The 25683-nt window shown below is 35.4% G+C and overlaps 2 protein-coding genes across 3 annotated transcripts in view; one reads left to right on the top strand and one right to left on the bottom strand.

Moving 5' to 3' along the window:
- Positions 1-22429, bottom strand: part of Gaba-b-r1 (metabotropic GABA-B receptor subtype 1) — a 136830-nt gene extending 114401 nt beyond the window's left edge. For both annotated transcript variants that reach the window (XM_021346041.3, XM_021346048.3), the window contains exon 1: positions 22057-22429. The gene's annotated coding sequence lies outside the window, so the exon portion shown is untranslated. The remainder of the gene's footprint in view (positions 1-22056) is intronic.
- Positions 22430-23030: 601 nt separating this feature from the next.
- On the top strand, positions 23031-25676 carry LOC110375958 (dentin sialophosphoprotein). Its single transcript, XM_021334303.3, has one exon. It carries the CDS (start codon positions 23302-23304, stop codon positions 24769-24771), a length of 1470 nt encoding a protein of 489 aa, XP_021189978.3. The 5' UTR covers positions 23031-23301; the 3' UTR covers positions 24772-25676.
- Positions 25677-25683: the final 7 nt, after the last annotated feature.

The raw sequence follows: 25683 nt of genomic DNA, 5'->3' as shown, positions 1-25683 counted from the left end.
GAGTATACGAGCGACACAGCTAGTAGAGAGGTGCGGAATATTTGATCTGCTGTATCAGGATACGTATGAACATGCCTATGTATCGACTTAATTGATTGCTGCGTAAGTTTACTATTTATGTAGGTATATTAGAATGTATCATGAAATAACAGTGTTTTGAAATACTAGACGCTTACGTGTCGCTATCATTATATTTCATGACACTCATTACATTTGATTACGCGTAATTATCGTTGATATCAGCTTCAATTACTAGCGTTACCCGAGGATGTTCCGACATAAAAGCGGCTCGTATTCCTGTAGGTATGAAACCACAATCCCTTAAGGGAATAGTCTAAAGTACCTTCGTAACCACTGGGCTCTGAAGTGGTGAAAGTCAACACTCGGAATACAAAGTTTTTCTTTAAAAATATGAGTTGCCTCCGAGGACGCCCGTATTATTGTTTCAGCGGTAACAAAAACTCGTTTTAATTAACTAACAGCCTTACTTATAAAAATCAACAAATCATCTTCTAAGCATTGTTTTAAGTAATTACTACTTAAAGCCTTAAGTAGTGATTAAATTATTTTGACCTATAAACGTTGCTTAAGCATGTCTTAAGTAATGAACAGATAATGACATAAAAACATACTAATTTCTCAACACTACCGGAATGTTGGTAGCTTAAAAAAATATTTGTCATCAAAACGTTGTGTAATGGCAACAATGGCATCCGTAAAATATAAAATTAAAAAGTTGAGCTGTCAATAAACCGGAAATGAAAAATCAGCTGGTAAGAATCCAGCCATTTTGATAATTAGCGGGTTAAACAAGGGTGTGAGGCTACTTAATTTGACAGCTCATTTAAGACATTGCTAAGAAACTGATTTATTTCAGCCACGTTTATAAGTAAGATTTTTTCTTAAACATCTCTTAAGTATAACTTATTATTTTATAAGTAAGGCTGTAAGTTTACAAACAAACCAACTCCTGAGGCTGCATTTGTAAATATTTGGTACTTTCGTAAGACTTAAGTAGCACTTTGCTTTGGCCGAAACATAATTTCGTTGGTTAAATAAGACAACTAGAGTAGGTCAGACGGGACATGTGAATTAACATTGTTAGTATCATGACAAACGTAACCCAGTAACAGGATTCATACTATGAAGATTATTACAGTTATGTATGAGAACAAAGACGAAAGGCCACTCATGCCAAATGTAGATGAGTTGGCATAAAACACGTGTGGCTCTGAAGTCGACCATAAGTCACCTCGACTTATGAAGTTGGGCAGTAAACATGATAATTGTAATTCTACGCAGGGGGAGAGACCCCACACATCCAACCTCTCATTACTCCAACAGATGCCTACTCTCAGGGAATTCAGTGATTCAGTCGCATCGCTAAGCGACCCTTTCAAATTCCCCAAATTTTAATTAAAATGTTGTAAACTTGTATCAGCAGACTCGCCGTATTGTTTCGACTTAAGCCTATCATAATTTCGAGTCTAATAAGCCAGACCCGACATAAAAATGTCTAATAAAACAAAACATCTTGTAAATTCAATACTACACTGTATTTTATGTATTACTTTCGCAAGCTGGATGTCTGACTGTTGTGTATGAAAACATAAAAAAATACGCCATAATTTTGGCTTTATGGCTTAGCTCGGGTTACGAGCTAAGTGAGGAAGTAATCAGGGAAGTTATAAAACTGATTTGAGAATTTCCAAGGTAACTAAGGCACCTATACAAACCGAGTCCGGTGGAGTTTACGTGACATTTCAATTAAACCTCGGATTTCGCTAATGAACTCGCCGTCTCTTGCTGAACTTTGCAAAAACTCTGGCGACCTTTTGACTTCAATTGATTCCTGCTCTATTTACATTCCCTCAATCACTGCTACTCAACTGAAGGCGTTTTGTGAACTTAGGAAATATGAATCTCTCATAACCAATTCCAATATTAGGAATGTCATAAAATGAGAGAATCTGTTCGTATGTTTATTCTGTTCGCAATCACGTCTCGCCAGAACGGCGAATGACAATGAAACTTTGATCTGAGGAAGCTTACGTCACGGAAACGGGCATAGATTTCTTTTATCCAGTTTCAATGACAGCTTCCTCTGAGATAAGTAATAAAATATTATCTTTGGTTGTTATTCCTTTATGGCTGGACGAACAATTTCGTCGATATAATAATTTTATCATAACTCCAAAATTATGCTAATGAAGCCGGGGCCAGAACCACTGAATCGTTATGAAGAACGCTGATTGCTGGATTTTCCTGCTGATGGAACGATTAAGCATTTTAAGACTAGAGCTTACTGAACGAATTTTAAATCTATTCATTAAAACATTTCTTGTACCTCCCGGAGTAATAATACTTACTTTGAAAGATATCAGAACAACATCAACTTTAACATTTACGTTCCCATGTAGAACAGTGCAAGTATGGATATTCTTGTATGAAGTTTGTGTATTTTGAGCAACTTAGAGTTAACGATAATTACGCTTGAAGCTTGTTTGCATTAATTTTCACGTTTTTATTAATTAAAGTAACGATTTTGGTAAAAATAATATTTTTTTAAGTTTAATGACTTTTTTATATTTTCAACATTGTTCTTACAGAATCAACTCATTTTATCAATAAATTATTACACATGTCTGAATGATACTTTATTTCCATGGTCTCGCAACATATCACTGAAGACGTGATTTACCTTCAAAATAAAAGTTACTTTCCACGGTCAAACTCGCTGATTTGTGTAAATAAAAAGTTTAACCCTTTTCCCCAAAATTTTCGATTAAAATAAGTTTCCGAATATGTAACTTCGCATTAGGTATTCATGTTTTCGAACATAAAACTAAAATTGAAGGATCGAGAATCTTATGAACTTTACCTTTAGAAGTATGCCTCTGAAAGTTGTAAGACGGACAGGGAGTTTTGGATTTAGTATAACTTATGACTGTTGCAATATGTATCTACAAGTACAAGATTTTTTAATTGAACATAAATTGCAAACCAACAAACCTTGGGTACCTGAGTACCCATTATCTCAGAAAACAGACATGAAATTCTAAAATATATTAAGCTGTCTACTAAGAACCACTTATTTCCATAGTAAACGCCAGAATTTAATTTAAAACTATGAAAACTAGCGTAAGTAGCTTTATCGATCGGCTCTTTCATTGAGTGGCATTTAATTAGAGTGGCAAACGTTGTTCGCTGTCCGAAGGCAGAACTCAAATCGGTAAGTTCAATCCTAGTTTAGAGAAAGTTCTAGACGAGACCAATATAATTAAATAAGCGCTTATATTAAACATACCCGCTGCTTTTATTGTAAAGTGCACTTTATATTAATATTTACTCTGCTTTGAAAATCTTTTGCTTTTAAAATGTTTATTTAATAATGCAAACTTATGTGTACGCTCCGCTAGTAACGTTAGTTCATTGGTAAGGAGAATGAGTTAATGATCAGTAAATATTTTGATTTCTTTAGGCACATAGCCTACTTTATTAAAACTATATGGGTCGCACGTGCCGATATATTTTGATCATCAGTTATTTGTGGACAGCAAATATAATGAAATGTCTGTAGCAGAGCTTTGATCGATATAGATCTATAAATTCTGGGACTGCCTACGTACCTATGAAATGAAGAGAGAATCTGAAGTAAGAACTATTCAATAATATATTTGAACAAATGTAATAAATAATGAAAAGCCATTGACGCACTTGAATATAGGTACTGATAATTTATATTTGTTTTCCCAAACCTTTGCTTGATAAGTTATTTTTAATTAAGTGTGTATATAATATATGAGTTTAACTATTACATACTAAGTTATGACTTACAAACGCCGTAAGCGGTGAAATGTACAAAATGTTCAGGCTCTGTTTGTGAAGCTGAATTTAACCGCTTTCATGATCTCAATTAGGGAGTGTCATAATCAAAACCATACTTTGGGAGGCGTACTAACGAATTCTAAGTAATTAGGCTTCTGTTTGATGTTCATGTAAGTTTATGAATACACGTCGCTCAGGCTGGCAGTCTTCACGTTGTAAAAGTCTTGGTGTTAAAATATTGATGTGCGACGTAGCGTCTGGCTTTGCTGAGAATATTCATAAGTTGTTCTTGTTGTATTCGGGCGCGGGTGTCCACATAACAGGTGGCACACGTAGACGCGGGTAATATCACTTTATTGGGTCTATAGTGCCAACACGTGTACTCTCGGTGGGCATGAATACATATGACGAACATAAATGCTGTTATTGAAATCGGGGTTCAACTAGGTTTGCAAAATTTTTTAGCTGACCATGCTCAATTGCAAAAAACATAGATAAATTTATTCCGTATCTATTCGTTATCAAATTTATATGCCATAATAAATGCCAACTAATCTATGAAAATCAAGACATTGTGGTAAATAAAAATAAATTGTAATACAAAATGAATCATAAAATCTGAAAGAAATCACCTTTGCCAATGTTTAAGCTAATTCTATTTTACCACCACCTCAGCACAACCAAGAACGGTATAATACAATATTTCATAGCTACATTTCGCAGCAAAGTAAAACAAAGCTCGGATAACGTCAGGAAACGTTGAACAAAACAATTTGTACACAAATCCGGATTAAAATTCCGTGTAGGGAGTATAATTAGGTAGGAAGTAGAATTAATTTGAGGTGTATGTACGTTGGTTGTAGTGCAAGGCGGATTAGAAGGCGTCGTATGGAAACCGCGCCAACCCTCCGCTGCAGCGTGTCCATTTAGCGGAGCGCCGCGCCTTGGGGAACTACCAACAACGTTGTACACGGTAGAAAAGGTTAATGATGATGAGGTACCTAGCTATTCACTTATTTCTTTATGCAAGCTTGGTTTGCTTGCGGAGTAAGCTAAGCGACTAGTTGCTTTATCAACATAGCTACATTTTAGGGTTGTTACTACCTTCAAAAGTAGCTGTGTTCTTGAGTCTAATAATTTGATTTTCATAGTTTTCTATGGCCAGTCAAAATAAATGTTCTTCGTTTGTTTTTCTTTTAATGAAGGTGCGAAAAGGTTAAGAAAACAGGACTTACAAGTGTACTTAAGTGATAATGGATTGTAAATATTTTATCTCAAGTTTTAAGAACACTGGTCTAATTTTCTTATTAAATTCATTTGAAATAAAATTGAGAAGTTGACCTTTGGCCCTAAACCAACAAAACTCATTGTTAATCTTGTAAAATTATTACTGAAATGGACAGATCTTTCATGAAAATTAAAATCCGTGACTCAATCACTGTAAGTAGGTAGGTACCTAGGTTCTTATTTATTTCATTTCTAAATCACTAAGGAGATTAAATCTGGAACAAAGACTCGATCTTGCCCATTATCGATTAAATGTCCAATTTCAGATTTAGGCAAGTAAAGGTCCTTATTTCGTCAAATATTCCACAATCCGTTCTGAATTGAATAAGTTGTATTGAATAATTATTAATTTTAAAATGTTTTCATGTTTAGGTAGATGAATATATGTATATATAGAAATGCTTTTAAATATCTGAGATTCTTTTTTACGCCGTGTTAAAAAAGGGGTTCCTAGAAAAACACTTTGAGATGTAAATTAAACTAAGCTGTAGTTATTCAATCCATAGTAACCATAGTAACCATAGCTCCAACCAGTAATATACGTAGAATTAACTTACGATGCTTTATAAAATACATTTATCAGCTATATCGCAATAATAATAATGAATATTATTACCTTTTTTATTAGATTAAGCAATAACGCGCAGAGTATAAAAGTTTCGGAGTCGCTGCCAAAATAATAATTAAATCAAACCAAGCGAAAGCACGGTCTTCCTTAACAGTACAGATTATTAGTTATATTTTGTTTGAAGGTGGTTTTTGTTGTTTAATTTAATATGGAAGCACCACGAATTTTAATTACGAAAGATTATTTATCAGACATTTGTTTTGTAAGTTTTGTGAATAACTTCAACTTCCTTCTACAAATAAATTAAAAGACATTGTTAACGTGACCTACATTCTATGTAATGGACAACTATATCTACGACCAAAATATGTCATCGTCTATCCCCGGATATAAACTGCATATTTCGCAAAAGTAATAGCATGTTCGCTATGACATTTATTTTTATATCCCAATATGCTCGTCTTATGTTCCCATAAGATTTTATTGTAAAGAGAAATATAACGGCTAGTTTTCGTATCTTGTGTTCGCGAAATTAATCCGCCCACTACCAATAAAGTAATACATAGTAACAGATTTTTCGCAGTTGCTCAAAAACAACTGCGTAGGATGATTAATCTTGTTGAAAATAGAAATAAAAATATGTTTACGTTTTCATTTCAATCGTTCAAAATCTCATTCCGACAACACATAATTCTAGGAACGCAAATGCCTCGCGATGAACTTTTAACGCGAACTTAACAAACGGACGCGAAACGCGAACGTGAAATGATTGATTGATTACAACATTGATTGAAAAATAAATAAGTCCGTATGAGAGACGGTTTATCGTATCTCGTTTTGCTGATAGCGCCATGACAATTTTCTACCCAAATTGGGAAAATAAATTAAATCTCAAAACAACTAAATTAAATCTAACGTTCGTAATCGAGTAAAACAATCTTACTAAGAACTTTAGTGTATGGCAAAAAACTGCCAAGTACCTTCCCAACTATGTAAGGGTCATAACACGGCAATTTTTCATGGAGCTATTGCCCGTTTGAAACTTCTGATCTTCGCAATTAGACTAATTCAAACTTCTGATTTTTTACTACCCGTAGCAAGACAACGATTGCCAAAGATACCACCCACAATTTAACGAGCCATGATATTAAAATTATTCAACATTTCTTCTCTAAAACATCATCTTGATACAAAAAGTAGGAATAAATCTAAGCGATTTATTCTGCAACTGAAATTGTTTGCCAGTGGGATGACCTGACGCTGTTGCAGAAATAAATGGCAGCTAGCTAACTCGAGTCAAATATTTCTGCGAAATTAAAGCCAGACTTGTTCGTAAGTACCTATGAGGAAACAAAAGATGCAGTCAACTTGAGAGAGCTATTTAATTATTTCGTGGAAAATTAATCAAAAGTCAATTAAACAAATAAAGTTACTTTGTCATAGAACTTCAAAACAGAAATGATATTCTGCAATTAATTCTTTTAATTCTACTTGCTTCAAAGTTACTTTTTGCAGCTCTACGCGGTCCTTTTAATATTTTTGCACTAAAACCCTTGGATTTTCGGCTACGTAAGTATGCATATCAGTATCACACGAATACCAGCGACTGCTTTGAAAAGGGAATGTGTTTAAAGTGAAAAATGTGGGTGCTTTATCATTAAGGCGGCATTTGAAAAGCCGCCGACAAAAATTCTCAAATTCATAGAATTCTGGTGGCTGAATTAGAAACGTGAGGTTGGGTGAAAGCAGTTTCGTGTGTACGTAACTGAAAGAAACGTTGAATCTATAATGCAAATAGCAATTTATAAAAACAGTTTCTGATAAAAATAATGTGAAAATATCGTTAAAGGTTTTCAAGAGTAAAGAATATGTAAGTAGATGATTTAATCCCTTGTTTTAATAATTATTGAAGTATATTTTTCAATAAATTCACGTATTATATTATCTACTTTAGTAATTAATTCCTGCCATTCCTAACATAACTTGTACTTTCTCATATTTGTAGGTACAATAGAGAAAAACCGGCGTTTTCTTCCTTCTGTTATTGACGAATCGTCTAATCATAAGTTCACGCAAACACGCTCCCCCACATTCTTGTAAGTCCAATATTGAGTTCGTGTTAATATGAAGGCACAAAGAATGAATGATACCTAATAAAACCCTCCCTATTAAAGCCAGGAACTACCTACTAGCATGCCTTGTGTTTAGGATAAAAACAATTGACACTTCATCTATAAGACTAGGCCACCTTGGCACACAAAAATTCCTCAGATACAAAAGAAACAATGTTTAACGCTCTCATTATCGTGCAACATAAACTGTTTTCATTGCCCACATCACAAATACATGAAGGCCATAACCGTATCCCCGTATATACAAATTCTATAGCTCTTCTACAAATAGGGCCGACCTCTGCCATAATATAGTTAAGTAAGCATAAAGTTAAGCGACACAGAAAGGTCAGCACGGGACTCTAAAGATTCTGTTATGTCAGCTATTTAATCTTATGTACCGGCACTTCAAAACAAGTGGTCGCCGAAAATTTAATTAGGTATCCTTGCACTCATAAAGGCTTTCGTAATCTCGATCCGCAACGAGCCCGATATGAAAAGCAGCTCGATTTAACCTCATTTGCTTCTCGAGCTCTAAGCTTGTAAGCCCATCAACTTGTATTAGCGTCTAAGTAGAAAGGTAGATCTATGTGAGTAATACTGTAACTCGAAGATGATTGGATTCCACGGGAAACCCAATAACTCGCTCGTGCAGTCATACGTTGAAAAATACGATCAAACACGGAGACGTGATGGATTACCGTCATCTCCACGTGTGTGTACTGGAGTATCGATAAAATAACCTTTGACATTACAGATATATCTCGGGCCACGCGGTCCGAGGCTCCCGCCAGCGGCACTGCGATCGTGCACTCAGTGCCTGCTCGTATCCACTGCGCAACATTTTGCTATTCAGTACACAACAACAAACGAGTGCCCTACCATTTTTCAATTCACGCGTGACTGGAAACCAGATTAAATACTTGAAAGATGTCGCTTCAAGTAGGTGAACCGCTACTCAGCTTTTTATGTTCAATAGTGGTCGGCGGGTGTCAAGCAAGTCCGCTCCATATTTATTCATAAGGAGCCCCCGTAGGCCCCGAGAGCTCGCTAAACACCTCGCATTACATCCTTCGTTCACCCTTTTGACGTATTTATGTTATCGCGTGTTATGTTATTCAGGATTAGGTTCCTAAAGCCCCGGAGCGAATTCAAATTATTTTACCTAAATGCATGTTTTAAGCATGTAGATATATCTTCGTCATATACAAAAATCAATAGTTTAAGCTATATATGAGACCATCATGATAACGCAATAGATGCTTACAATCTATCGATTCTGATCTGAGCCATCTTAACGTGCCCACATTCCATAATGGCAATCAAGGTAGGGTCGCATTTTGTACTTAACGTGCAAATTAACCCATAAGTTTAAGGGTTGCCTTTTGCCTTTGGAATGTTAGGGGAATATTACTTATCATGGCTGGTACAAATATTGATTTATGGACAGCACATTAACTTCCAGTAAGACACATTGTTTCAACTATTACAGAACTCGTATACAAAGTTGTATCAATAAATTCCAATGCGTGTTCTTTTTGTAAAAGAGATACATTTTCTTCTACGTTTTATGTGCTGAATGCTCAGGTGTTGCCTGTGCGTAGTAAATCTACTTCTCTTGTGTACGTTGTCGTTTTTATTGCCGTACTTACAGCTGCTGAGAGGGATTGCGCCTACCATTCTGCAAAATTATTCCATTTGAGATGCGTTTTCGTCCCTCAACAGGCAAAACCAATCAGCGATGTTAATTGACGTGACGTACGCAGTCATCGCACACTCGCCGCAAAAGCCGTTCACCTCGCCGCTGATTTAAATATGCAGACGCTCGTATTGATTGTCTCCAAGAATAACGCCCCTTCCGACGTGGAACCCTGAAACCGGCCGCGCACCGCCGCTCTCGCCACACCAACACTCGATACTCAACCTATTTTTAAACGTTTGGTTAGTAAAATTATAATTGCCAAAAGGTCCTAAATCACCCCTAAACACAATCTATCACTGTGAAGGACAATTAGAGGTACCTTCTAACCATACTTTGTATTAGATTGCTGCCTTTCAACAATACCTGTATATTGTTCGGCAGCAATTAACGTAACTCCGAATAGTTTGCGTGAAGCATTTACAATAGGTCGTTTTGTAAAAGAGCCGAGTGTGCTGCCCGAAAATAACGGGCCAGTGGCGAAAGTTATTAACAAGATCATTTATATTGAAACAAACTTTGAAACTGAAAGAGTTTCTAACGATTTGATATTAGATTTCATTAAAAACTTTTTAATTACAGTTATATAAATTGTTGTCGAACGTGGTACCGTTTGTGCTCGATTGAACTATTCGAGCAATATGATCAGATGTAATTAATCCGAAACTGAGAACATTGTTCACATGGCTGCTTAAGATCGAAACTACTGTACTATCCTAAATCAAACAGCTGAAACTTGATATGCTAGCTTCCCAAAGTAAATTGTGAACTTTTGTTAAACAAATTAGGTCACAATCGACAAATAACTTGCATAGGTACCATCGGAGCGCGACCAGAGCTAATGGACTTTGCTATTATTGTGAAATGTGAAAACATTTACTATATCAGGCCACCTAATTTAAGGCTGGTGTTTTATTTCTGGAGTGTGAAATAATGTAACATTTTTAAATGAAATTTTATTTTCTAAAGGAAGTACGATATTTCCTTAATCATTTTACTTCTTTTTAAAACAAAGTTTATGCCATACCTATTAAAGAATCATCTAAAGAATTAATTCAAAATCTCAAGTTTTAAAAGCAATGACGATTCGAAAAGTACCGAAAGTTAAGTTCATTGTTTAATATCAGTGAGAAAGCACTTAAAAGTTCCAAATGAAGCGCAAACTGCGTAACATGGAGGTGCAAAGAGCTTTTCAACAATTGATCCAGATATGAAATTAAACAAAACTGCAATTAACTAGATAAGCAATACTAAAGTCCGTGCATGTCAAAGTAACATTTTATTTGTGTGCATTAGGGTGTCCCAAAAAAATCAAAATCATTTTTTTTTAACGCATACCCTCCTATTTTTTTCCTTTTGGTCCAAAACTATTATAAATAAAATTTTATGATGGTAGGACCACGGTAACCCGTGCCGACTTACATTTGTATGTATGTCATACTTGCTCTCTAAGACTAACGCGATCTAACTCGTCGATGTGCTTGTGATTTCTTGTTATTTAGTGATCGAATCATTGTTTTCAAACAGCCAACATGTCACTAGACTTACGCAGTTATAAAAAGGGTATATTTTCAATTAGGGGACCTAAAGCATCAAATGACGGGCTCAAAACTTCCGTCTAATGGACAAGTTCTGGCAGTTTCATTGTACAACTAGCGACCCGCTCCGGCTTCGCACTTAATAACAGTATTTCTCCGCTATTTAATGTTTATTATTATACATCTAAACCTTCCTCTTTAACCACTCTATCTATTAGAGAAAACCGCATGAAAATCGGTTGCGTAGTTTTGAAGAATTAGGTAAGCTTACAACGGGACACGGGGACAGAAAAAGCGACTTTGTTGTATACTATGTACTTAGTGCTATTCGGGAAATTGATTTAATTGTGAATGAAAACGTAAATCTTACTATTCGCGAATGCATTATCTACTAGGAAAAGGCGCGTATTCCAACAAAATCTTTGCCCAATTGTGTGACGAAACTCGTCACCTTGTATCAAGTTTGGAGGGACAAAAGACACAAGACGTTTTTAAGCAACGCCATCACGACTTTTTCAGCAACTTACATATATAATTTGTTTGATTTTGATTAATAAGAATAAATCATCATGTCCCGAGCCTTTTCCCACTATGTTGGGGTCGGCTTCCAGTCTTGCCGGATTCAGCTGAGTACTAGAGTTTTACAAGGAGCGACTGCCTATCTGACTTCTCAACCCAGTTACCCAGCAACCCAATACCCTTTGATAAGACTAGTGTCAGACTTATTGGCTTCTGACTACCCGAAACGACTGTCCAAAATGTTAAATGACAGCCAGGAGAGCAGCCGGCCTACAGTTAGCGCGAGTTACAGAAAGCACGCGCCTCAGAGGAGCAAAGAGGAAATAACTCTTGAAAAACGATTGGATGTATCGTTTTTCAGGGGTTATTTTGTCTTTGGTTAATTTTTTTTTCAAAAGAAGATCTTACCGGTACGTTGTATGACAAAATCACCTCTAACTTCATTTCAGTAAAAAACGAGTTCTTTGATCGATCGCCTTAAAATTAATGACAGTGTTCTACATGAATGTGTCCTACCTTCTAGTCAAATAATGCTTCGTATCAAGAAGCCAAAGTTTCAGCACTGAGAGTTAGTGAACGATGTGGCCGAAAGATCGGTGAAGTTCATGCAAGACTTTTATTGATTAATCACAGTAGATGAGGAACAAAAACAATTATTGTTAGGTACCGTCCTAGAACATCGGAAAATTTATCCTGACTGTAAAAAAAAAACTACTTTAAAATGAAAATTTTAACAATGAAATTATTTTTCAATGTATATGAGAAGATAAAACATTATTTGGATGTATTCGAGGTTTATTTTTAGTAATAATAATTAAGATCTAAATTTCTCCATAGTAAGTCAGTACAAATTTTCATGTGAAAACTTTGGCATTAAGTCGGCACGGGTTACCACTGTCTGATCGAGATAATATTTATTATAGGAGATAATGAGGTCAAAACGAAAAAAATTAGAGGGTATGCGTACTTTAATTCGAGAAAAAAAAATTCCCCCTTATGTCTTGGGACACCCTAGTGTGCATGCATGCTATAGAAAACCATATGGACTGGCGACTATTATTTCTAAATATTTCAAGTAAGCAATTACATTAATTATTCGATTTCCACACGATATCACAATGTATATAATTTATGAATTAATTAAGCTTACGAACAAAAGTTAAATATTTTTGGCCTTAGTTAAAAACAATTGATGATCATCATGATTCTTTTAACGTTACAAAAAATCTTCAGAAACGGAGCCCATAGACAATATAATTTAGATCTCTTTTGCGAAAAACTAAGATAACCAAATTTATTACTTCTAGAACTAGTAAAGCAAGTAGTTAAAAGTTTGCCTGCACTTAAATTTCACTTTGCTATATCATAGTTCTATTTTATGGGCCTTGAAGTTAAAGACTGATAAAAGCTATGTGAGGAGTAATGGGATCTTCTTAAATCGAATATCTTTCCGAAATAGACGTGAGCATTAGTTTAGCAAAGAGTGATACGCTATGAAGAATAAAAGATGTTATAATTAAAAAATATTCAAGTGCAACATTGGTACATAATATACCAGGTAATCTTAAAAAGTCTATATACCTACTGTATCTATTTTGCCACATACGAATTCTGATACTGGGTACCTCACGGTCTCAATATACCTACACCCAGTTGACAATATTTTTAGGCAAAACAATGGCACAGAAGCCTACTAACTTACATTATGCTTGAAAGAAATTTTGATGTGTTTTGTGTATACCTAGTAATATGTACATGCACATTTTTTTTCTGTGTTGGCTAGTACAACGGCAACAATTAAAATGATCCTATCTAAATGTTTATTAGTTGTTGACAAGGTTTCTGTCTTAATTGGCATACATAAAGGACTATTTATATGTTAATAGCCCACAAATAGGAGAAAAGCGGAGCTTATCAGAACCAAATTGTATGAAAGATATTATAATTAAGTACAGTTTGTGTATACCCCTAGGTACAATAAGGTCTTTATAACGAAAGTAGGAGGTAGGTACGTAAAACTTATGTTACTCTAAATTGCTAAATCAATGCTGTTGTTTTAACATTATGTTAGGTCCACGATGAATTCTTTTCTGAAGTCCCCTCTGCTCGACAAGATTTTGACATATGACTATACCGTTGATTCGGCGGGATATTTTGAATCGCGACATGGAAGTCAAAAATTTGTACTAACTTTCAACACATGAATTCTAAGTCCGTAATGCCTGATTAGAAGTATTTTACCTATAACTTTAGAGCTCACTTATTTGACAACAACGTGCAAAGGTCAAATGGGGTCAGTTAATTCAGAAAAATATAATAATTACGGTGTTTTTAAGTCTATCGAAAAGTTAGGCATTTCAAATTTGGTGAAAACTTACCAATAAATAATCGCATCACTTTCTCAAACACAACACAAACGTCATATTTATAACATTTTCAATCCATTGCAATACATTTCGTGCACTTATTTATGTTCAATAACTAAAAAATCAGCACATAAAATACACAATAAAAATGAACAATATTTACAAGATCAAAGTCACAGACAAGTAGAGTTTTGAATAGAGTTTTATTTTTTTTTTCAATCATCGGTGTGCATTCGATACCTAAATCAGATATTTATTATAAATAATCGAATACCAATTTAATATATTTTTTTTAATAGCAACTTATTTAAATTTTATTTATTAATTTTAAATTATAGGTTCAATTTGTTTTTGTTGTTAAGAAAAAAGATATTTAAGTTTTATGAAAGTTTTTAGCATTAAATTTTTATATGTATTATTTATTTTGGTGTTGCGTCATTCGTAATTATTTTTAACTTTAATTGAATTTTTATTACCTATTACGGAATTTTAATTTATTCTTATATTATTTCTGAACAATTCTAACATTTTTGTTTCGGCGGAGGGTAAGCCTGCTCATAGAGGTATTTAGCCTACTTCAATCGATCTCAGTGGCGTGCACTTGGAGAGGCCTATAGAGCCTATAGAGGCCTAGGTCCAGCAGTGGACTGCGATAGGCTGATGATGATGATGAGGGTAAGCCTGGTGTTCTGAAATATAATGCAATTTGTAACTACCAAAGTAATGTACTTATTTGATGATGAGAAACAATAATAATAATTGATTGAATTGAATTGATTCCTTGGACCCTGTGCCCGATATCGGTGGCAACCTATTTTTTATATTTTTAAATGTTTTTTATTTTTATATTTAATATTTAAAAATGTAAATTATATGTTTAAAAATAAATAAATGACTAAAAAAAATTGATTGATTTTAAAGTCACCAAATATTTTTAACCGAATCCCAAAAAGGAGGTGGTTCTCAATTTGGATGTTTGTTTTTGGTCGAAAGGGTATATTCCCCATATTTGTTATTAGGTCCAGGATCTGATGATGGAAACCTTGAGAAATCGAGGGCAACTCTCGAAAATTGTAAGCATAGATAAGGTTATAACTTGACACTCAGATGTATGTCTGATAACACTATGAAACAGTAAAGGTTTGGAGCTGACCTGATGATGGAGACCAGAGAAGGTCGAGGGATCTCGACAACCGAACTTCTCTCGTCTCCATCTCCTTCACTGTTGCAGAGGCCTCGTAAATACGAATAATATAAGCACAAACACGAGAAAGTTTAAATATTCAGTTGTCGAGTTCCCTCGAACTTCACTGGTCTCCATCATCAGTTCAGCTCAAAACCTTCACTGTTGAATAGTGCTACCAGGCAAACACCTGAGTGATAAGATTTCAACCTATGTATTTCTGCAACTTTCGAAAGTCGCCCTCGATTTCTCAAGGTTCCATCATCAGATCCTGACCTGATGATAACGGGACCACCTCGGAAGTATACGCTATCAAACACAAAAAGAATCATTAAAATCGATAAATAAATGGCTGAGTAATCGCGTAACAAACATACAAAAAAAAACGGTCGAATTGAGAACCTCCGCTTTTTGGGAAGTCGGTTAAAAATAAGTCGGCGGCGGCCATCTTTCCATCTTGGACCAGCTTTCGATGAACAGCGAACTATTTGCCCTTTCAAACAATGAAATCGTCATAAAATTTTGCGATAACTACACCTAACTACGGCTCTCGTCAAATAGCTTTGCCGCTCAGTTAAAAAGTTGGAAGTAACGAATCGCCATTAAGTTTGGCAGGTCTACAGAAATCATGCACATAAAACACCCGAAGAAATAAATAAGTCTTCATTTGCCGTCTTCAGAAACCCTAAAAACCGAAGATTTTTTTTATTCCGGCTACAACGTATTTTCTACCACTGATTTTCTAGCTTTTTTTTTCAAAATAAATTAAGTCATTTTACTTTTCCTAATTTATTTTCAGATTATGGTAAGTACCTATACAAAAGTGCAATTTAGTAATATTATAATATAAAATTATTAAATCGATTCTTTATTTTAACGAATCGGATCATTCGATGCAAAACTTCTATCACCGTCGCCATCTTGTCTATGCGTCTTCAAATTTAAAAAAACAACTAATGTAAACAAACATGGCGAGTTCGATCAGAATTCCCGGTAATTACGATTGGGATATTATAAATTGCATATCAAATAAATAATCGCCTATCAATAAATACTCATCATTTATATTCTTTTTTACATCAAATAACTTACTTCACTACAAATAAACTAAATGTTTAACAAAACTCAAACTGCAGATAATTCGAAATGATACATCAATATGACATTGCTTTTTTAATTATAATGCGATACAGTTAAATTTATTCTTGTACAAAAATACTACATACATAGCATTAATACTGACTGCACAGCAAATTTTCCATATTTCATAGCAAAATAACTATCCCAGTCGCATATTAACCAGTAAGTACAACAAAACCTATTCATCATATTTGTCTTAATTTTCAAGAAGCCATGCTCGGCCAATTTAATGATTATTATAACAAAAAAATCCTGTCACATTGCATTATTTCTAAAACCAGAACAAATTAACTGAAAAGGTTCGCGGCTTCGCGCGCTTTTTCATCACTGGAGTGCAGAGTGGCGCGAGCGAGTAAGATAGAGTTCAATTAAAAAACATTGTATTAAAAATTGAAGCTAGTAACGAAAACGAATCGCTGCAAAACCGACTCCACGTAGTCTTGTTTGCCTACCCCTAGAGTGCAATTCAAAACCGCGTAGGCGCGGAGGGGCGAGGGGGCCTGCGAGCTGAGGAGCAGGTAGTTTTAACGCTCGCCGACGCGGTTGAGGCTGGCCGGCTCTGCCGGCCAGTAAGCCGAAGCTGCGGTGGTGAGCGTGAAAATCATCTGCGACGATAAGCTCGCATGGGACCGCCGGAGCCCCGCAGCGCCGGAGCCGTGACAGAAGCCATGCTTGCTGCATGTTGCATGCTTACTTCCATGTTGCATGCCTGCTTACATGCTGCATGCCTGCTTGTATGCTTCAGGCTTGTTTGCATGCTTCTTACAGGAAAATAAAAATTCCAAAACTATGCCAAAAGATGATTCTGACTATAAAATAAACATTCTGAAATATGATATTATAGTAGTAGCCTTTTAATGACTACTTATATGAAATGTATGCTAAAAGGAAATACTGACAATGACTGACAATGCACCAGCCCCATTTTTTTTAAGAACTATAGTATGTATGTGCAAGCATATCATCGGACTTGCGATCCGACTCAAGTACGTGGCGCCACCTGCAGAAGCTAAAAATGTTGCCTATTGGGCAAAAAAGGAAGCGTGAACGCTTATAAATAATTCAATAAATTACAATTTTGTATTTAATTTTATATTTTTTTGCTGATCTCATTATGCCGTAATTAAGAAATAATAAGATGACTGTGACTAATAAAAAGCTGTTTTATTCAGAAAAACTGCTGTAAATAATATAAAAATAGAAGCTATATTTAAAAGAAAAAGAGTTAACATGTATAATGTGCATTAAGATTATTAGCTGTGCATTGATGAAAAAGCTTTTGCTTTAGGAAAAATCGCTGTACGCTGCGAAAATAAATTGTAGTGTGTTTAGTGATATTTTGAGTTGAATATTTTGCTGTGCAATCAGTAATTTTGATGGGAATTCGGAATCTTATTGCATAGAAAAAGGATATTTTTTGATTTGCGTTTAAATACTACCCATTACGATTGGATTTTAAAAAGGTATATTTCTAACGGGATGCTAAATATGAAAGGTTTGAATGCGTAAAAATAATTTAAATTTATTTAGTTATTTTATTTAGTACTCACAAATGTGGTTTGATTGGAAAGAAAATAAATATGAGCGTAAATAATTAGGAAAGTGTATGACTGATTCGCAGACCCCAATTGGGGTCTAAACCGAGCTTACGGTAACATTGATGTTCAGACCCCGATTGGGGTCCGCTACGGATTTGACGGTTAATGCAGCCGTCAAAAGATATCTATTTCTTCAATCAGTTACACGGAAAAGGTTTCACTAATAATAAAACTTCTTGTTAGTTGGTCAGGGCCCGTCGGAGCAGCGTCAGTAATGGCCGCCCGACTTGCCGCCATTGGAGGATAAACTCAAGGATTCTCGTAGGACTCTAACTCCAGCTTAGTAAGTTGTCTGGTCAGGTCTCTAGAGTACAGAAGAGATTAGAAAGCAGGTACATCTTCCTGCTAGAAATTAAAGATTTACTTACGAACTACATTGGCAAGTCAAAAAATGTCTGGTAAGGATTAATTACAAATTCTAGATTTGATTACAAAATTAGGTAGTTTTTATGCACTTAAATCATCTGAAATTAATTTTCACAGTCACCCTTTGTTATTTTTTAAAATGTATTTTTCCTGCTCGGTCTTAGCAAAGCTCAACCCACTTTTTATTCTGCATATAAATTGTACTAAGCACCTAAAACTGCCTGCGCGTGGCAAAGACAGTTAGTACGGATGTGTTATATTTAAAACGCTGCGTAAATCACGCCGTGAGAACCATTTCAGCTGAACAATTGAAATAAATCAGAATTAAACCCTTGTAAGGAATAAGTACAACACACCTGATCTCTGGAACGTTTAACAATGGCTATGTGTTTCAGGTTCCTTTGTGGCTAAAGTACCGTATTGTGGTGTTCGACTTATCTCGTACGTAATCTTATTCTCAAGAAGGCTGTTTTTCTTTCACTTTGCCGAGGTTTTTCGTGCGACTCTATCTGCGTGAGAATGGTTTTTGCACCCCCTACTCAGTACTTATATCCGAATAAAATCAGTTTCATTGTACTTCGGCCACCTATTTAAGGCATTTCCAAGCAACGTACCTAAGAGTAAATTTAAAATAAATCGAACTATTTGTTTTTAAGAATCCGGGCAAAGAAGGCCATCAATATCCCCAGAAATTGGGTTGCGGAGGTCAGAAAGCAGTCGCTCCGGCAAATCAATAAGCCGCATCTGGATCTAGACTACGTTTAAGCCGACCCCGCTAAATTTGGGAAAAGGGTTCCATGATAATGATGAATAAGGTGAAAAGGTGGTGACGTACATATGTATCCTAGTTTCCTTTATATAAAAAAAAATATTGGTGTCATGGAGTTTTCTGTTATGAAATAAGTAGGTACCCATGTTTGACTTTTAGATTACTGTTTTGAACGCTTTGGTGTTACGTGTCTTATTCAGTACTTATGATAAAAAAATAACTGCTTACATTTATAAATAAGTAATATAAAAATAAAATCGTTAATTATCAGGCGTCGAAGGCCCATAGTGTGTTAATAATAAGTACAAACAAAAACTGCGTCACTAATACCTAACACGTAGACACACAGAAGTAAATGAATACAAAATAAAAAAAAAAACACAAAAAAATACGCAACAAAAATAAAATAAAGATACAACTCCAATTACAGGAAGATTTATTAAGTCCCATGTCCGACATGCAGCTTGACAAATTTATCCATTGTAGGCCCTTCTATCCTTTCTGCAAACACTTTGAGAATGCAATCTGCTTTTTGGGTATGATTAACCCACCACGGCTGGTGTGGTGTTAAATATTTTGTCAAAAAAGTGTAACCGGTACTGAACAACCAACCAACGTACTTGTTAGCATATTCCCTCTCACACCCAGTACCCTGATCTCAGTGGCGGATTAAGAGTATCCGAGGCCCTAAGCACAGAGCCTGTGTAGACCCCCTATTACTTAAATGGAAATAGAAGGTTGAAGAAATTGACCGAGCGAAGCGAGCGTGATGCACATGTAGTTTAAAATGCGCGAGCGAAGCGAGCGCCAAATTTTTTTCGGACTCGTACGGAGGTAAAATTTATCCCAAACGTACTTAATTTTTTGTTTGTTGACAAGTGCAAAAACGAAGGCACATAGTTTCTGAATACGCGAGCGAAGCGAGCGCGAAATTTTAATTATTTTTATTATAGACTCAGAACCAAAATTACGTACAATGTAGCCCAAACGTACTTAACTTTTAATTTGTTGACAAATGTAAAAACGAGGACATATAGTTTTTGAAAACGCGAGCGAAGCGAGCGGGAAATCTTGATTATGTTTTAAGACTCAGAACTAAAATTTCGTAAAAGGGCTACATTTCAAACCTTCATTTCTTTCTGTTGGACAAGTAAGATGGATAACGTAAGATCGATAACAACGTCCGCGGACTTAACCGGTGGTCCGCGGACCACTTGGAATGCCTCCAGGCACCACCAGCCCACCACCACCAGGACCACTGATCTAAAGCATCCAAAATTTTCGGATATGTTTGTTATATTGCACTCGTAGTTACAGCGTGAGCTTCCCAACGACTGTACGATAGCGACTTCGGAACGCTATCGTTGCCTATTAATTCTTTGCCCAACGATGAGTAGAAGCCGAAAAAAAATTGTATAACAACTGCACAATTGAAAAAAAAAAAACACTGCGATCGTACAACAATCAACAGCACTGCGACCAATCAAGTTTAGAGGCGGGGGTGTATGAAGGGTCACTCCCGAACTGCTCGCGCCTTGTGATTTCGGATATATTGTGGATGAATCTCGATAAAATGTAGGTATAAAATGAAACGCTAGCAGAGGATGGAGGCCCCTGGAGAACAGGGGCCCCAAGCACGTGCTTGTTGTGCTTATAGGGTTAATCCGCCACTGCCTGATCTCTTTCCATATCTAAGTAATTTTTTAGATCCTCTGACACAAATATGGCCCAAGTACCTATTTCAATTGTGACACCCTGTCCAAAGGTGAACATGGCAACCAACATGATTGCTGCTAAGCTCAACAAGGAATCTGTAAACATTAATAAGGTAAAGTATGATAATTGAATAGGTAGGCAACTTCTCAATTATTCAAACTCAAAATATGTAATTAAAAAATGAGGTAGACAACTATCCACAAAAACCTACAGGTCTAGCTTTTAAAAGTACTATCGGTCGTACTAGTATGATATGACATCAGCTCAAAAGTTTGCTTTCCATTCAGCTTAGATATCTGCCAGGAATATCTGGCGTAGCGTAGCGTTGTGTTGACATTTAAGACGGTCGCTAAACTTACCACACACATGAATATGCGCAAACGTAAGTGTGTTTGGTATTGTCAGTTCGATATTTGCCACTGGAGACTGGTATGCACAACCTAATCCCTCCTGAGCCCGTGTGAGCACGGCGCCAAATTCGACACTCCGTATTCCCCGGGATTTTTGGGTGACATCCCGGGCCACGTGAAATTTACTCGACAAAATATTTGCTGCTCATAGAAAATTCGAACTGAACTTGAGCTCGGAAAATGTTTTTCTAAAAGAATATTGTTTTAGTGCCTGGATACAACATATATCTCTCTGCCTATTTGCGAACTTTTAATTGTCCCCAGTGACTTGATTAACATTTTACTTCTTGATAAATTCTGGTCTAATAGCCGTTGAAACTTTTAGATTTCTAGGTCCATAAATTCAGAAGTAGGTTTTAAATTTTTTTTAAAGAAAATGTGTAAAATGTGTTTCTTTAAAAAAATTTAAGCCATTTATCAATTTCTCGTTAATTAGTCGGTACATACCATGTACCTATTAATTACACTCGATGCTTGTTAAAAAAGTAGATAGGTAAGTAATTTTGTTACTAAACATGTTTTCAAATGTTAATTTACGTGCATACCTACCTACCCATACTTATCTGAATAAAAACAACAAGTGAACTCGTTACGTAATTACTTAAATAAGATTTACTTTCAAAATTACTGAAAAACAAGCGTTATATATTATTTTTAAAGTACAGATACCTAGTACCAAAAATAACTTTCCGGGAAACCTGTTCAGGCAGAACCACTAAAACACTCTTCTAAAATATATATAAAAAAAATTGATACTTAATTATTTTCAAAGAATTGTATGTTAGCAATGTTAGCATATTTATCTGAAGAGTAGCAGCTGCTGCAGCCGAAGGGGGGAATGTTGGAGCCCAACGTGGGACCCAGATCGCGGCGTTTACCGCAGAACATTTATGTATTTGCAAAATGAGTTGGGTGTAACTGGGAGAATACAAACGGTTAATTTTATCACCTGTCGTACCTTTATTGAGCCTCGAAGCTCATGGTTTCTGCTCTACAACGTTCCAAAAATATCGATTCACGACGAATCCAGCATGTCGGCCGCCCTCTAGGGCAGACGGCTCCTCTCGCTCTACGTACACATAGGACACAACACGTCAAGCGAGATATCAAAACGGTTTCCCGCCACTAGTATTTTAACACATTATACTGCCATTGTGGGTATTTTCACCCCCAGTGCACGAATATAACAATGTAAGCACTGTCGTTAAGTTTTTATAAATGTTTGACTCAGAATGTGATAGGAAAATGGACTAAAAGTTTCATTATGCCGTTAAATTTTGAGGCGGACGCCGTACCGACCTCCCACGCTCGCTCGACCCGACTGACTGAATTTCCTACATTTCCCGGCGCAAGCCTTCACCCCTTGTAATCGAGCACGTTCGCAAAGATATAGTAGCGAAAATCTAGATGTACCATAGTAGGTAACTATTTATTTTGTGAATTTATGTATCTTATGTGTTAATGTTTAGCTGTACCTATCTAACCGGGACGAAATTAATGGACACAAATTAATCAGGTAAATAAGTTTGGCTTATAATATAATTATTTTTTCAATAAAATCAGGCTAAATAATGAAAGTAAGTATAGTGGCTTATGACTTCTCTTCGGGTAGACTTTCTCGGTACAGAATGAGTACAACTGCTTAATTTTGTACTTTTCAATGGAATTAAACAATTTTTTCTGTTGAACTTTTTTATTTCCCAGCGGTAGGTAGGTGGGTACTTTCAATTATTAATTTTATTTGTTTTTGATATGTCCTTATTTTTGTGATTGATTAGCATTTAGACTGTGTATGTAAGCTGAATAATATTTTTTTAATAATTTAGCGACATAAAATGAATCGAACCAAAATGTAAATTAATCTGTGCATTTCGGAACGAAGAAAATGCTTGCTCCATTTTTTACTTTGGACAGCTTTGAACAAACGTCAAATAGTAGTGACGGTGATGGTGTTGAATGTGTTGATAATTCGTGCTGTGAATTTATGACATTGCACATTTTTTCTACACTGCTCTCTTTCAACTCATTGAAAATCAATCATTTCGTCCTGCAGTCACTCGTGATGCTTAAAATGCCGAATGTTTGATTCACGGAACTCATTCAACTGCGTCTCTCAAGAAGCAAAACAAGCTGTGCTGCCGATTTAATGTTTGTGTTCATGTTATCAAAGTGATTTACAATATAAAACTATTTTTCAATTAAAATGGCACAAGCAGAAGACACTGAACTAAGAGATTTGGTTATAGAAGCCTTAGAGAGAAATGGATCGTTGGCCAAAATACGCGCGTTGCTAAGGGCAAATATTTTTTTAGCTTTTGAAGATGAATGTGAAAACCTGAAACAGAATGTTAACTTAGACAACGTTCTTAAACTACCCGAAGGTATTATAGCTCTATCTGTTGTGCACGAGTTCCTAGAGTTTTGTTGTTTGAAAAACACGTTGTTCGTGTACAGGTCGGAGTCCCGACAGGGAAACGAGTATAACTATAGCGGTAAGAAAAAGTTAGCTGAGAAGTTGAACTTACCTAAATGTGATAACCTAAAAGAACCTCTCTTGCTCACATTAATTAAGAACATGTTATTGCCACACCAGAAACAATATTATGACCCCAATGCTATCTCAAATTATAACAATCATGAGCAACATGATGGTAAGAATTACAGAGAAGAACAAAATTCCACTTACATTCTTCATGAAGATTCACAGAGCAGTACCACAAGTAATTCTCAGTCAGATAATTCTTCTGATGAAAAAAATAAACTACATCTGCGGCTACAGCTTGACAATTCAGACACAGATACTTCTAGTGACTCTGCAAGGGACAAAACAAGTTCTGAATACATTCCGGGAGACCATATCCTTCAAATGGACAATAATAGCACTCAAGCTACCCATGATACACCAAAATCAAATGATCCTGGAGATGCAAGAGATCAAAACAAGTCAGTAGCTTACAACAGACCGAGAAATGAGACTTCATTGTTAATGAATGAATTAAAATTGACTACGAATAGCAGTAGTGACTCTACCTCATATTTAGATTTAAAACCTTTTAACTCATTAGATGAAAAAATGCTCAATACAGCAGGCTTACCAATTGTGGAAGCCCTTCCTATGGATCAGAGTAATACAAACCTTTTATTAGGAACAAATGTACAAAATGATTTATCACCTGCAAAATCTGGAACATCGAGTAGCAACTCTGTATCTCACAAACAAGACAATGTGAATAAGGTTATAGAAGTCAGTGAGAAGAAATCACAAGAATCTGGAAAGTCAGATGGAGATACTGCTGAATTTAGTTATGGTGATGATTTTTCATCATCACCCATTTCTAAGTTAAAAGAAAATAAAGACCAGCCAACAAAATCGACAGAGTCAACTCAAGATGTATTAGAAAAAAGTTTAAACAAGAATGCCACAATAGAAAGTCCACATCAAACATCCCAGAGCTCACAGAGTTCTGTGTCAATCTCTGATGTTGCAGATCTAATAAGTGAGAAAAGTTCCTTAAGTATAACAAACGTTAGGTCAAAGAAATCTGAAAGTAATAACTCCAAGGGGATAACAGATCCTAAACAAAGTCAGGTCCATAGCGATGATTCCGGTGATTTTACCGAGTCACCTGTACCCTCTTTGTCGAATTTGAGTCTTGACATACACAGTGATTGAAATGTAGACCTGATAGACTAAACTTTGTCTTGATAATAAGTAAAGTATTACTTGATAAATTCTAGCAATACTATTTAATGAAATACAAAATAAGTTCCTGTTAATATTGAATGAAATAATTGATAGAGTGGTTAGATAGACTTTATAGATCCAAAACTGTGGAACTGTTGTGTACAATTTAAAAATGAAGCCTTATTACATTATTTAAACAGAAGTATATTTCAGACCTCAGTTGCATTTAAAACAATATTAAAAATATTCCTGCCTCCTAAAAAATCTTTTGTATTAGTGTTGTCTTTGGTGATTTTACATTGTGATAATTCAAACTATTTTCCTGGCATTGTTAAAATATACTAGAGCAACAGTTATTCTTGTGGTAAAAATTTAGATTAGGCTTTCTTGACAGGCACTATTATGTGCTCAACCTGTTTAGTGAATAATTCTCATGTTTAGATTTAAATGTAGATATTAGAATAATTTAATTCAGTACCTAATCAAATCTGGCAATGTTACAAAATTAAAAAAAAACCCTAACAGATAATCCATACCTATATTATGATAATGATAGTGTTAATTGCTTCTTTCTGTTTAAAAATTTTCATCTGCTATTCTGTATACTACAGCTGCTGAATGCTTTCATTTGTTGATACATTTAGTCATACCAGCTTACAATTTAAATGACAGTGGCTGGTTTGTTGAAATGGTTGTGCCTTATTTATATTGGATTCACCAAACTAATGCAATTGTTCCTTTTAGTACTCAATTAATAAATGAAGATTCTAGTCCTAAATGAAATAAAACTGGTTCCGTCCAAATTGCTCCATTACCATGTCTGTGTCTGGCGAATGTTTGATAAAACTATGTTGTAATTAAGTAATGACTTCAATAAATGCCTCAAAATATTATGTTGTT

The sequence above is a fragment of the Helicoverpa armigera genome, chromosome 5 (genome assembly GCF_030705265.1).
Source record: "Helicoverpa armigera isolate CAAS_96S chromosome 5, ASM3070526v1, whole genome shotgun sequence".
Taxonomy (NCBI): domain Eukaryota; kingdom Metazoa; phylum Arthropoda; class Insecta; order Lepidoptera; family Noctuidae; genus Helicoverpa; species Helicoverpa armigera.
This window is presented reverse-complemented; position numbering and strand designations above follow the sequence as displayed.

What these genes read in the sequence shown, in the direction of transcription:
- LOC110375958 (XM_021334303.3), top strand. Translation starts at nt 23,302, where the DNA reads ATGGCACAAGCAGAAGACACTGAACTAAGAGATTTGGTTATAGAAGCC.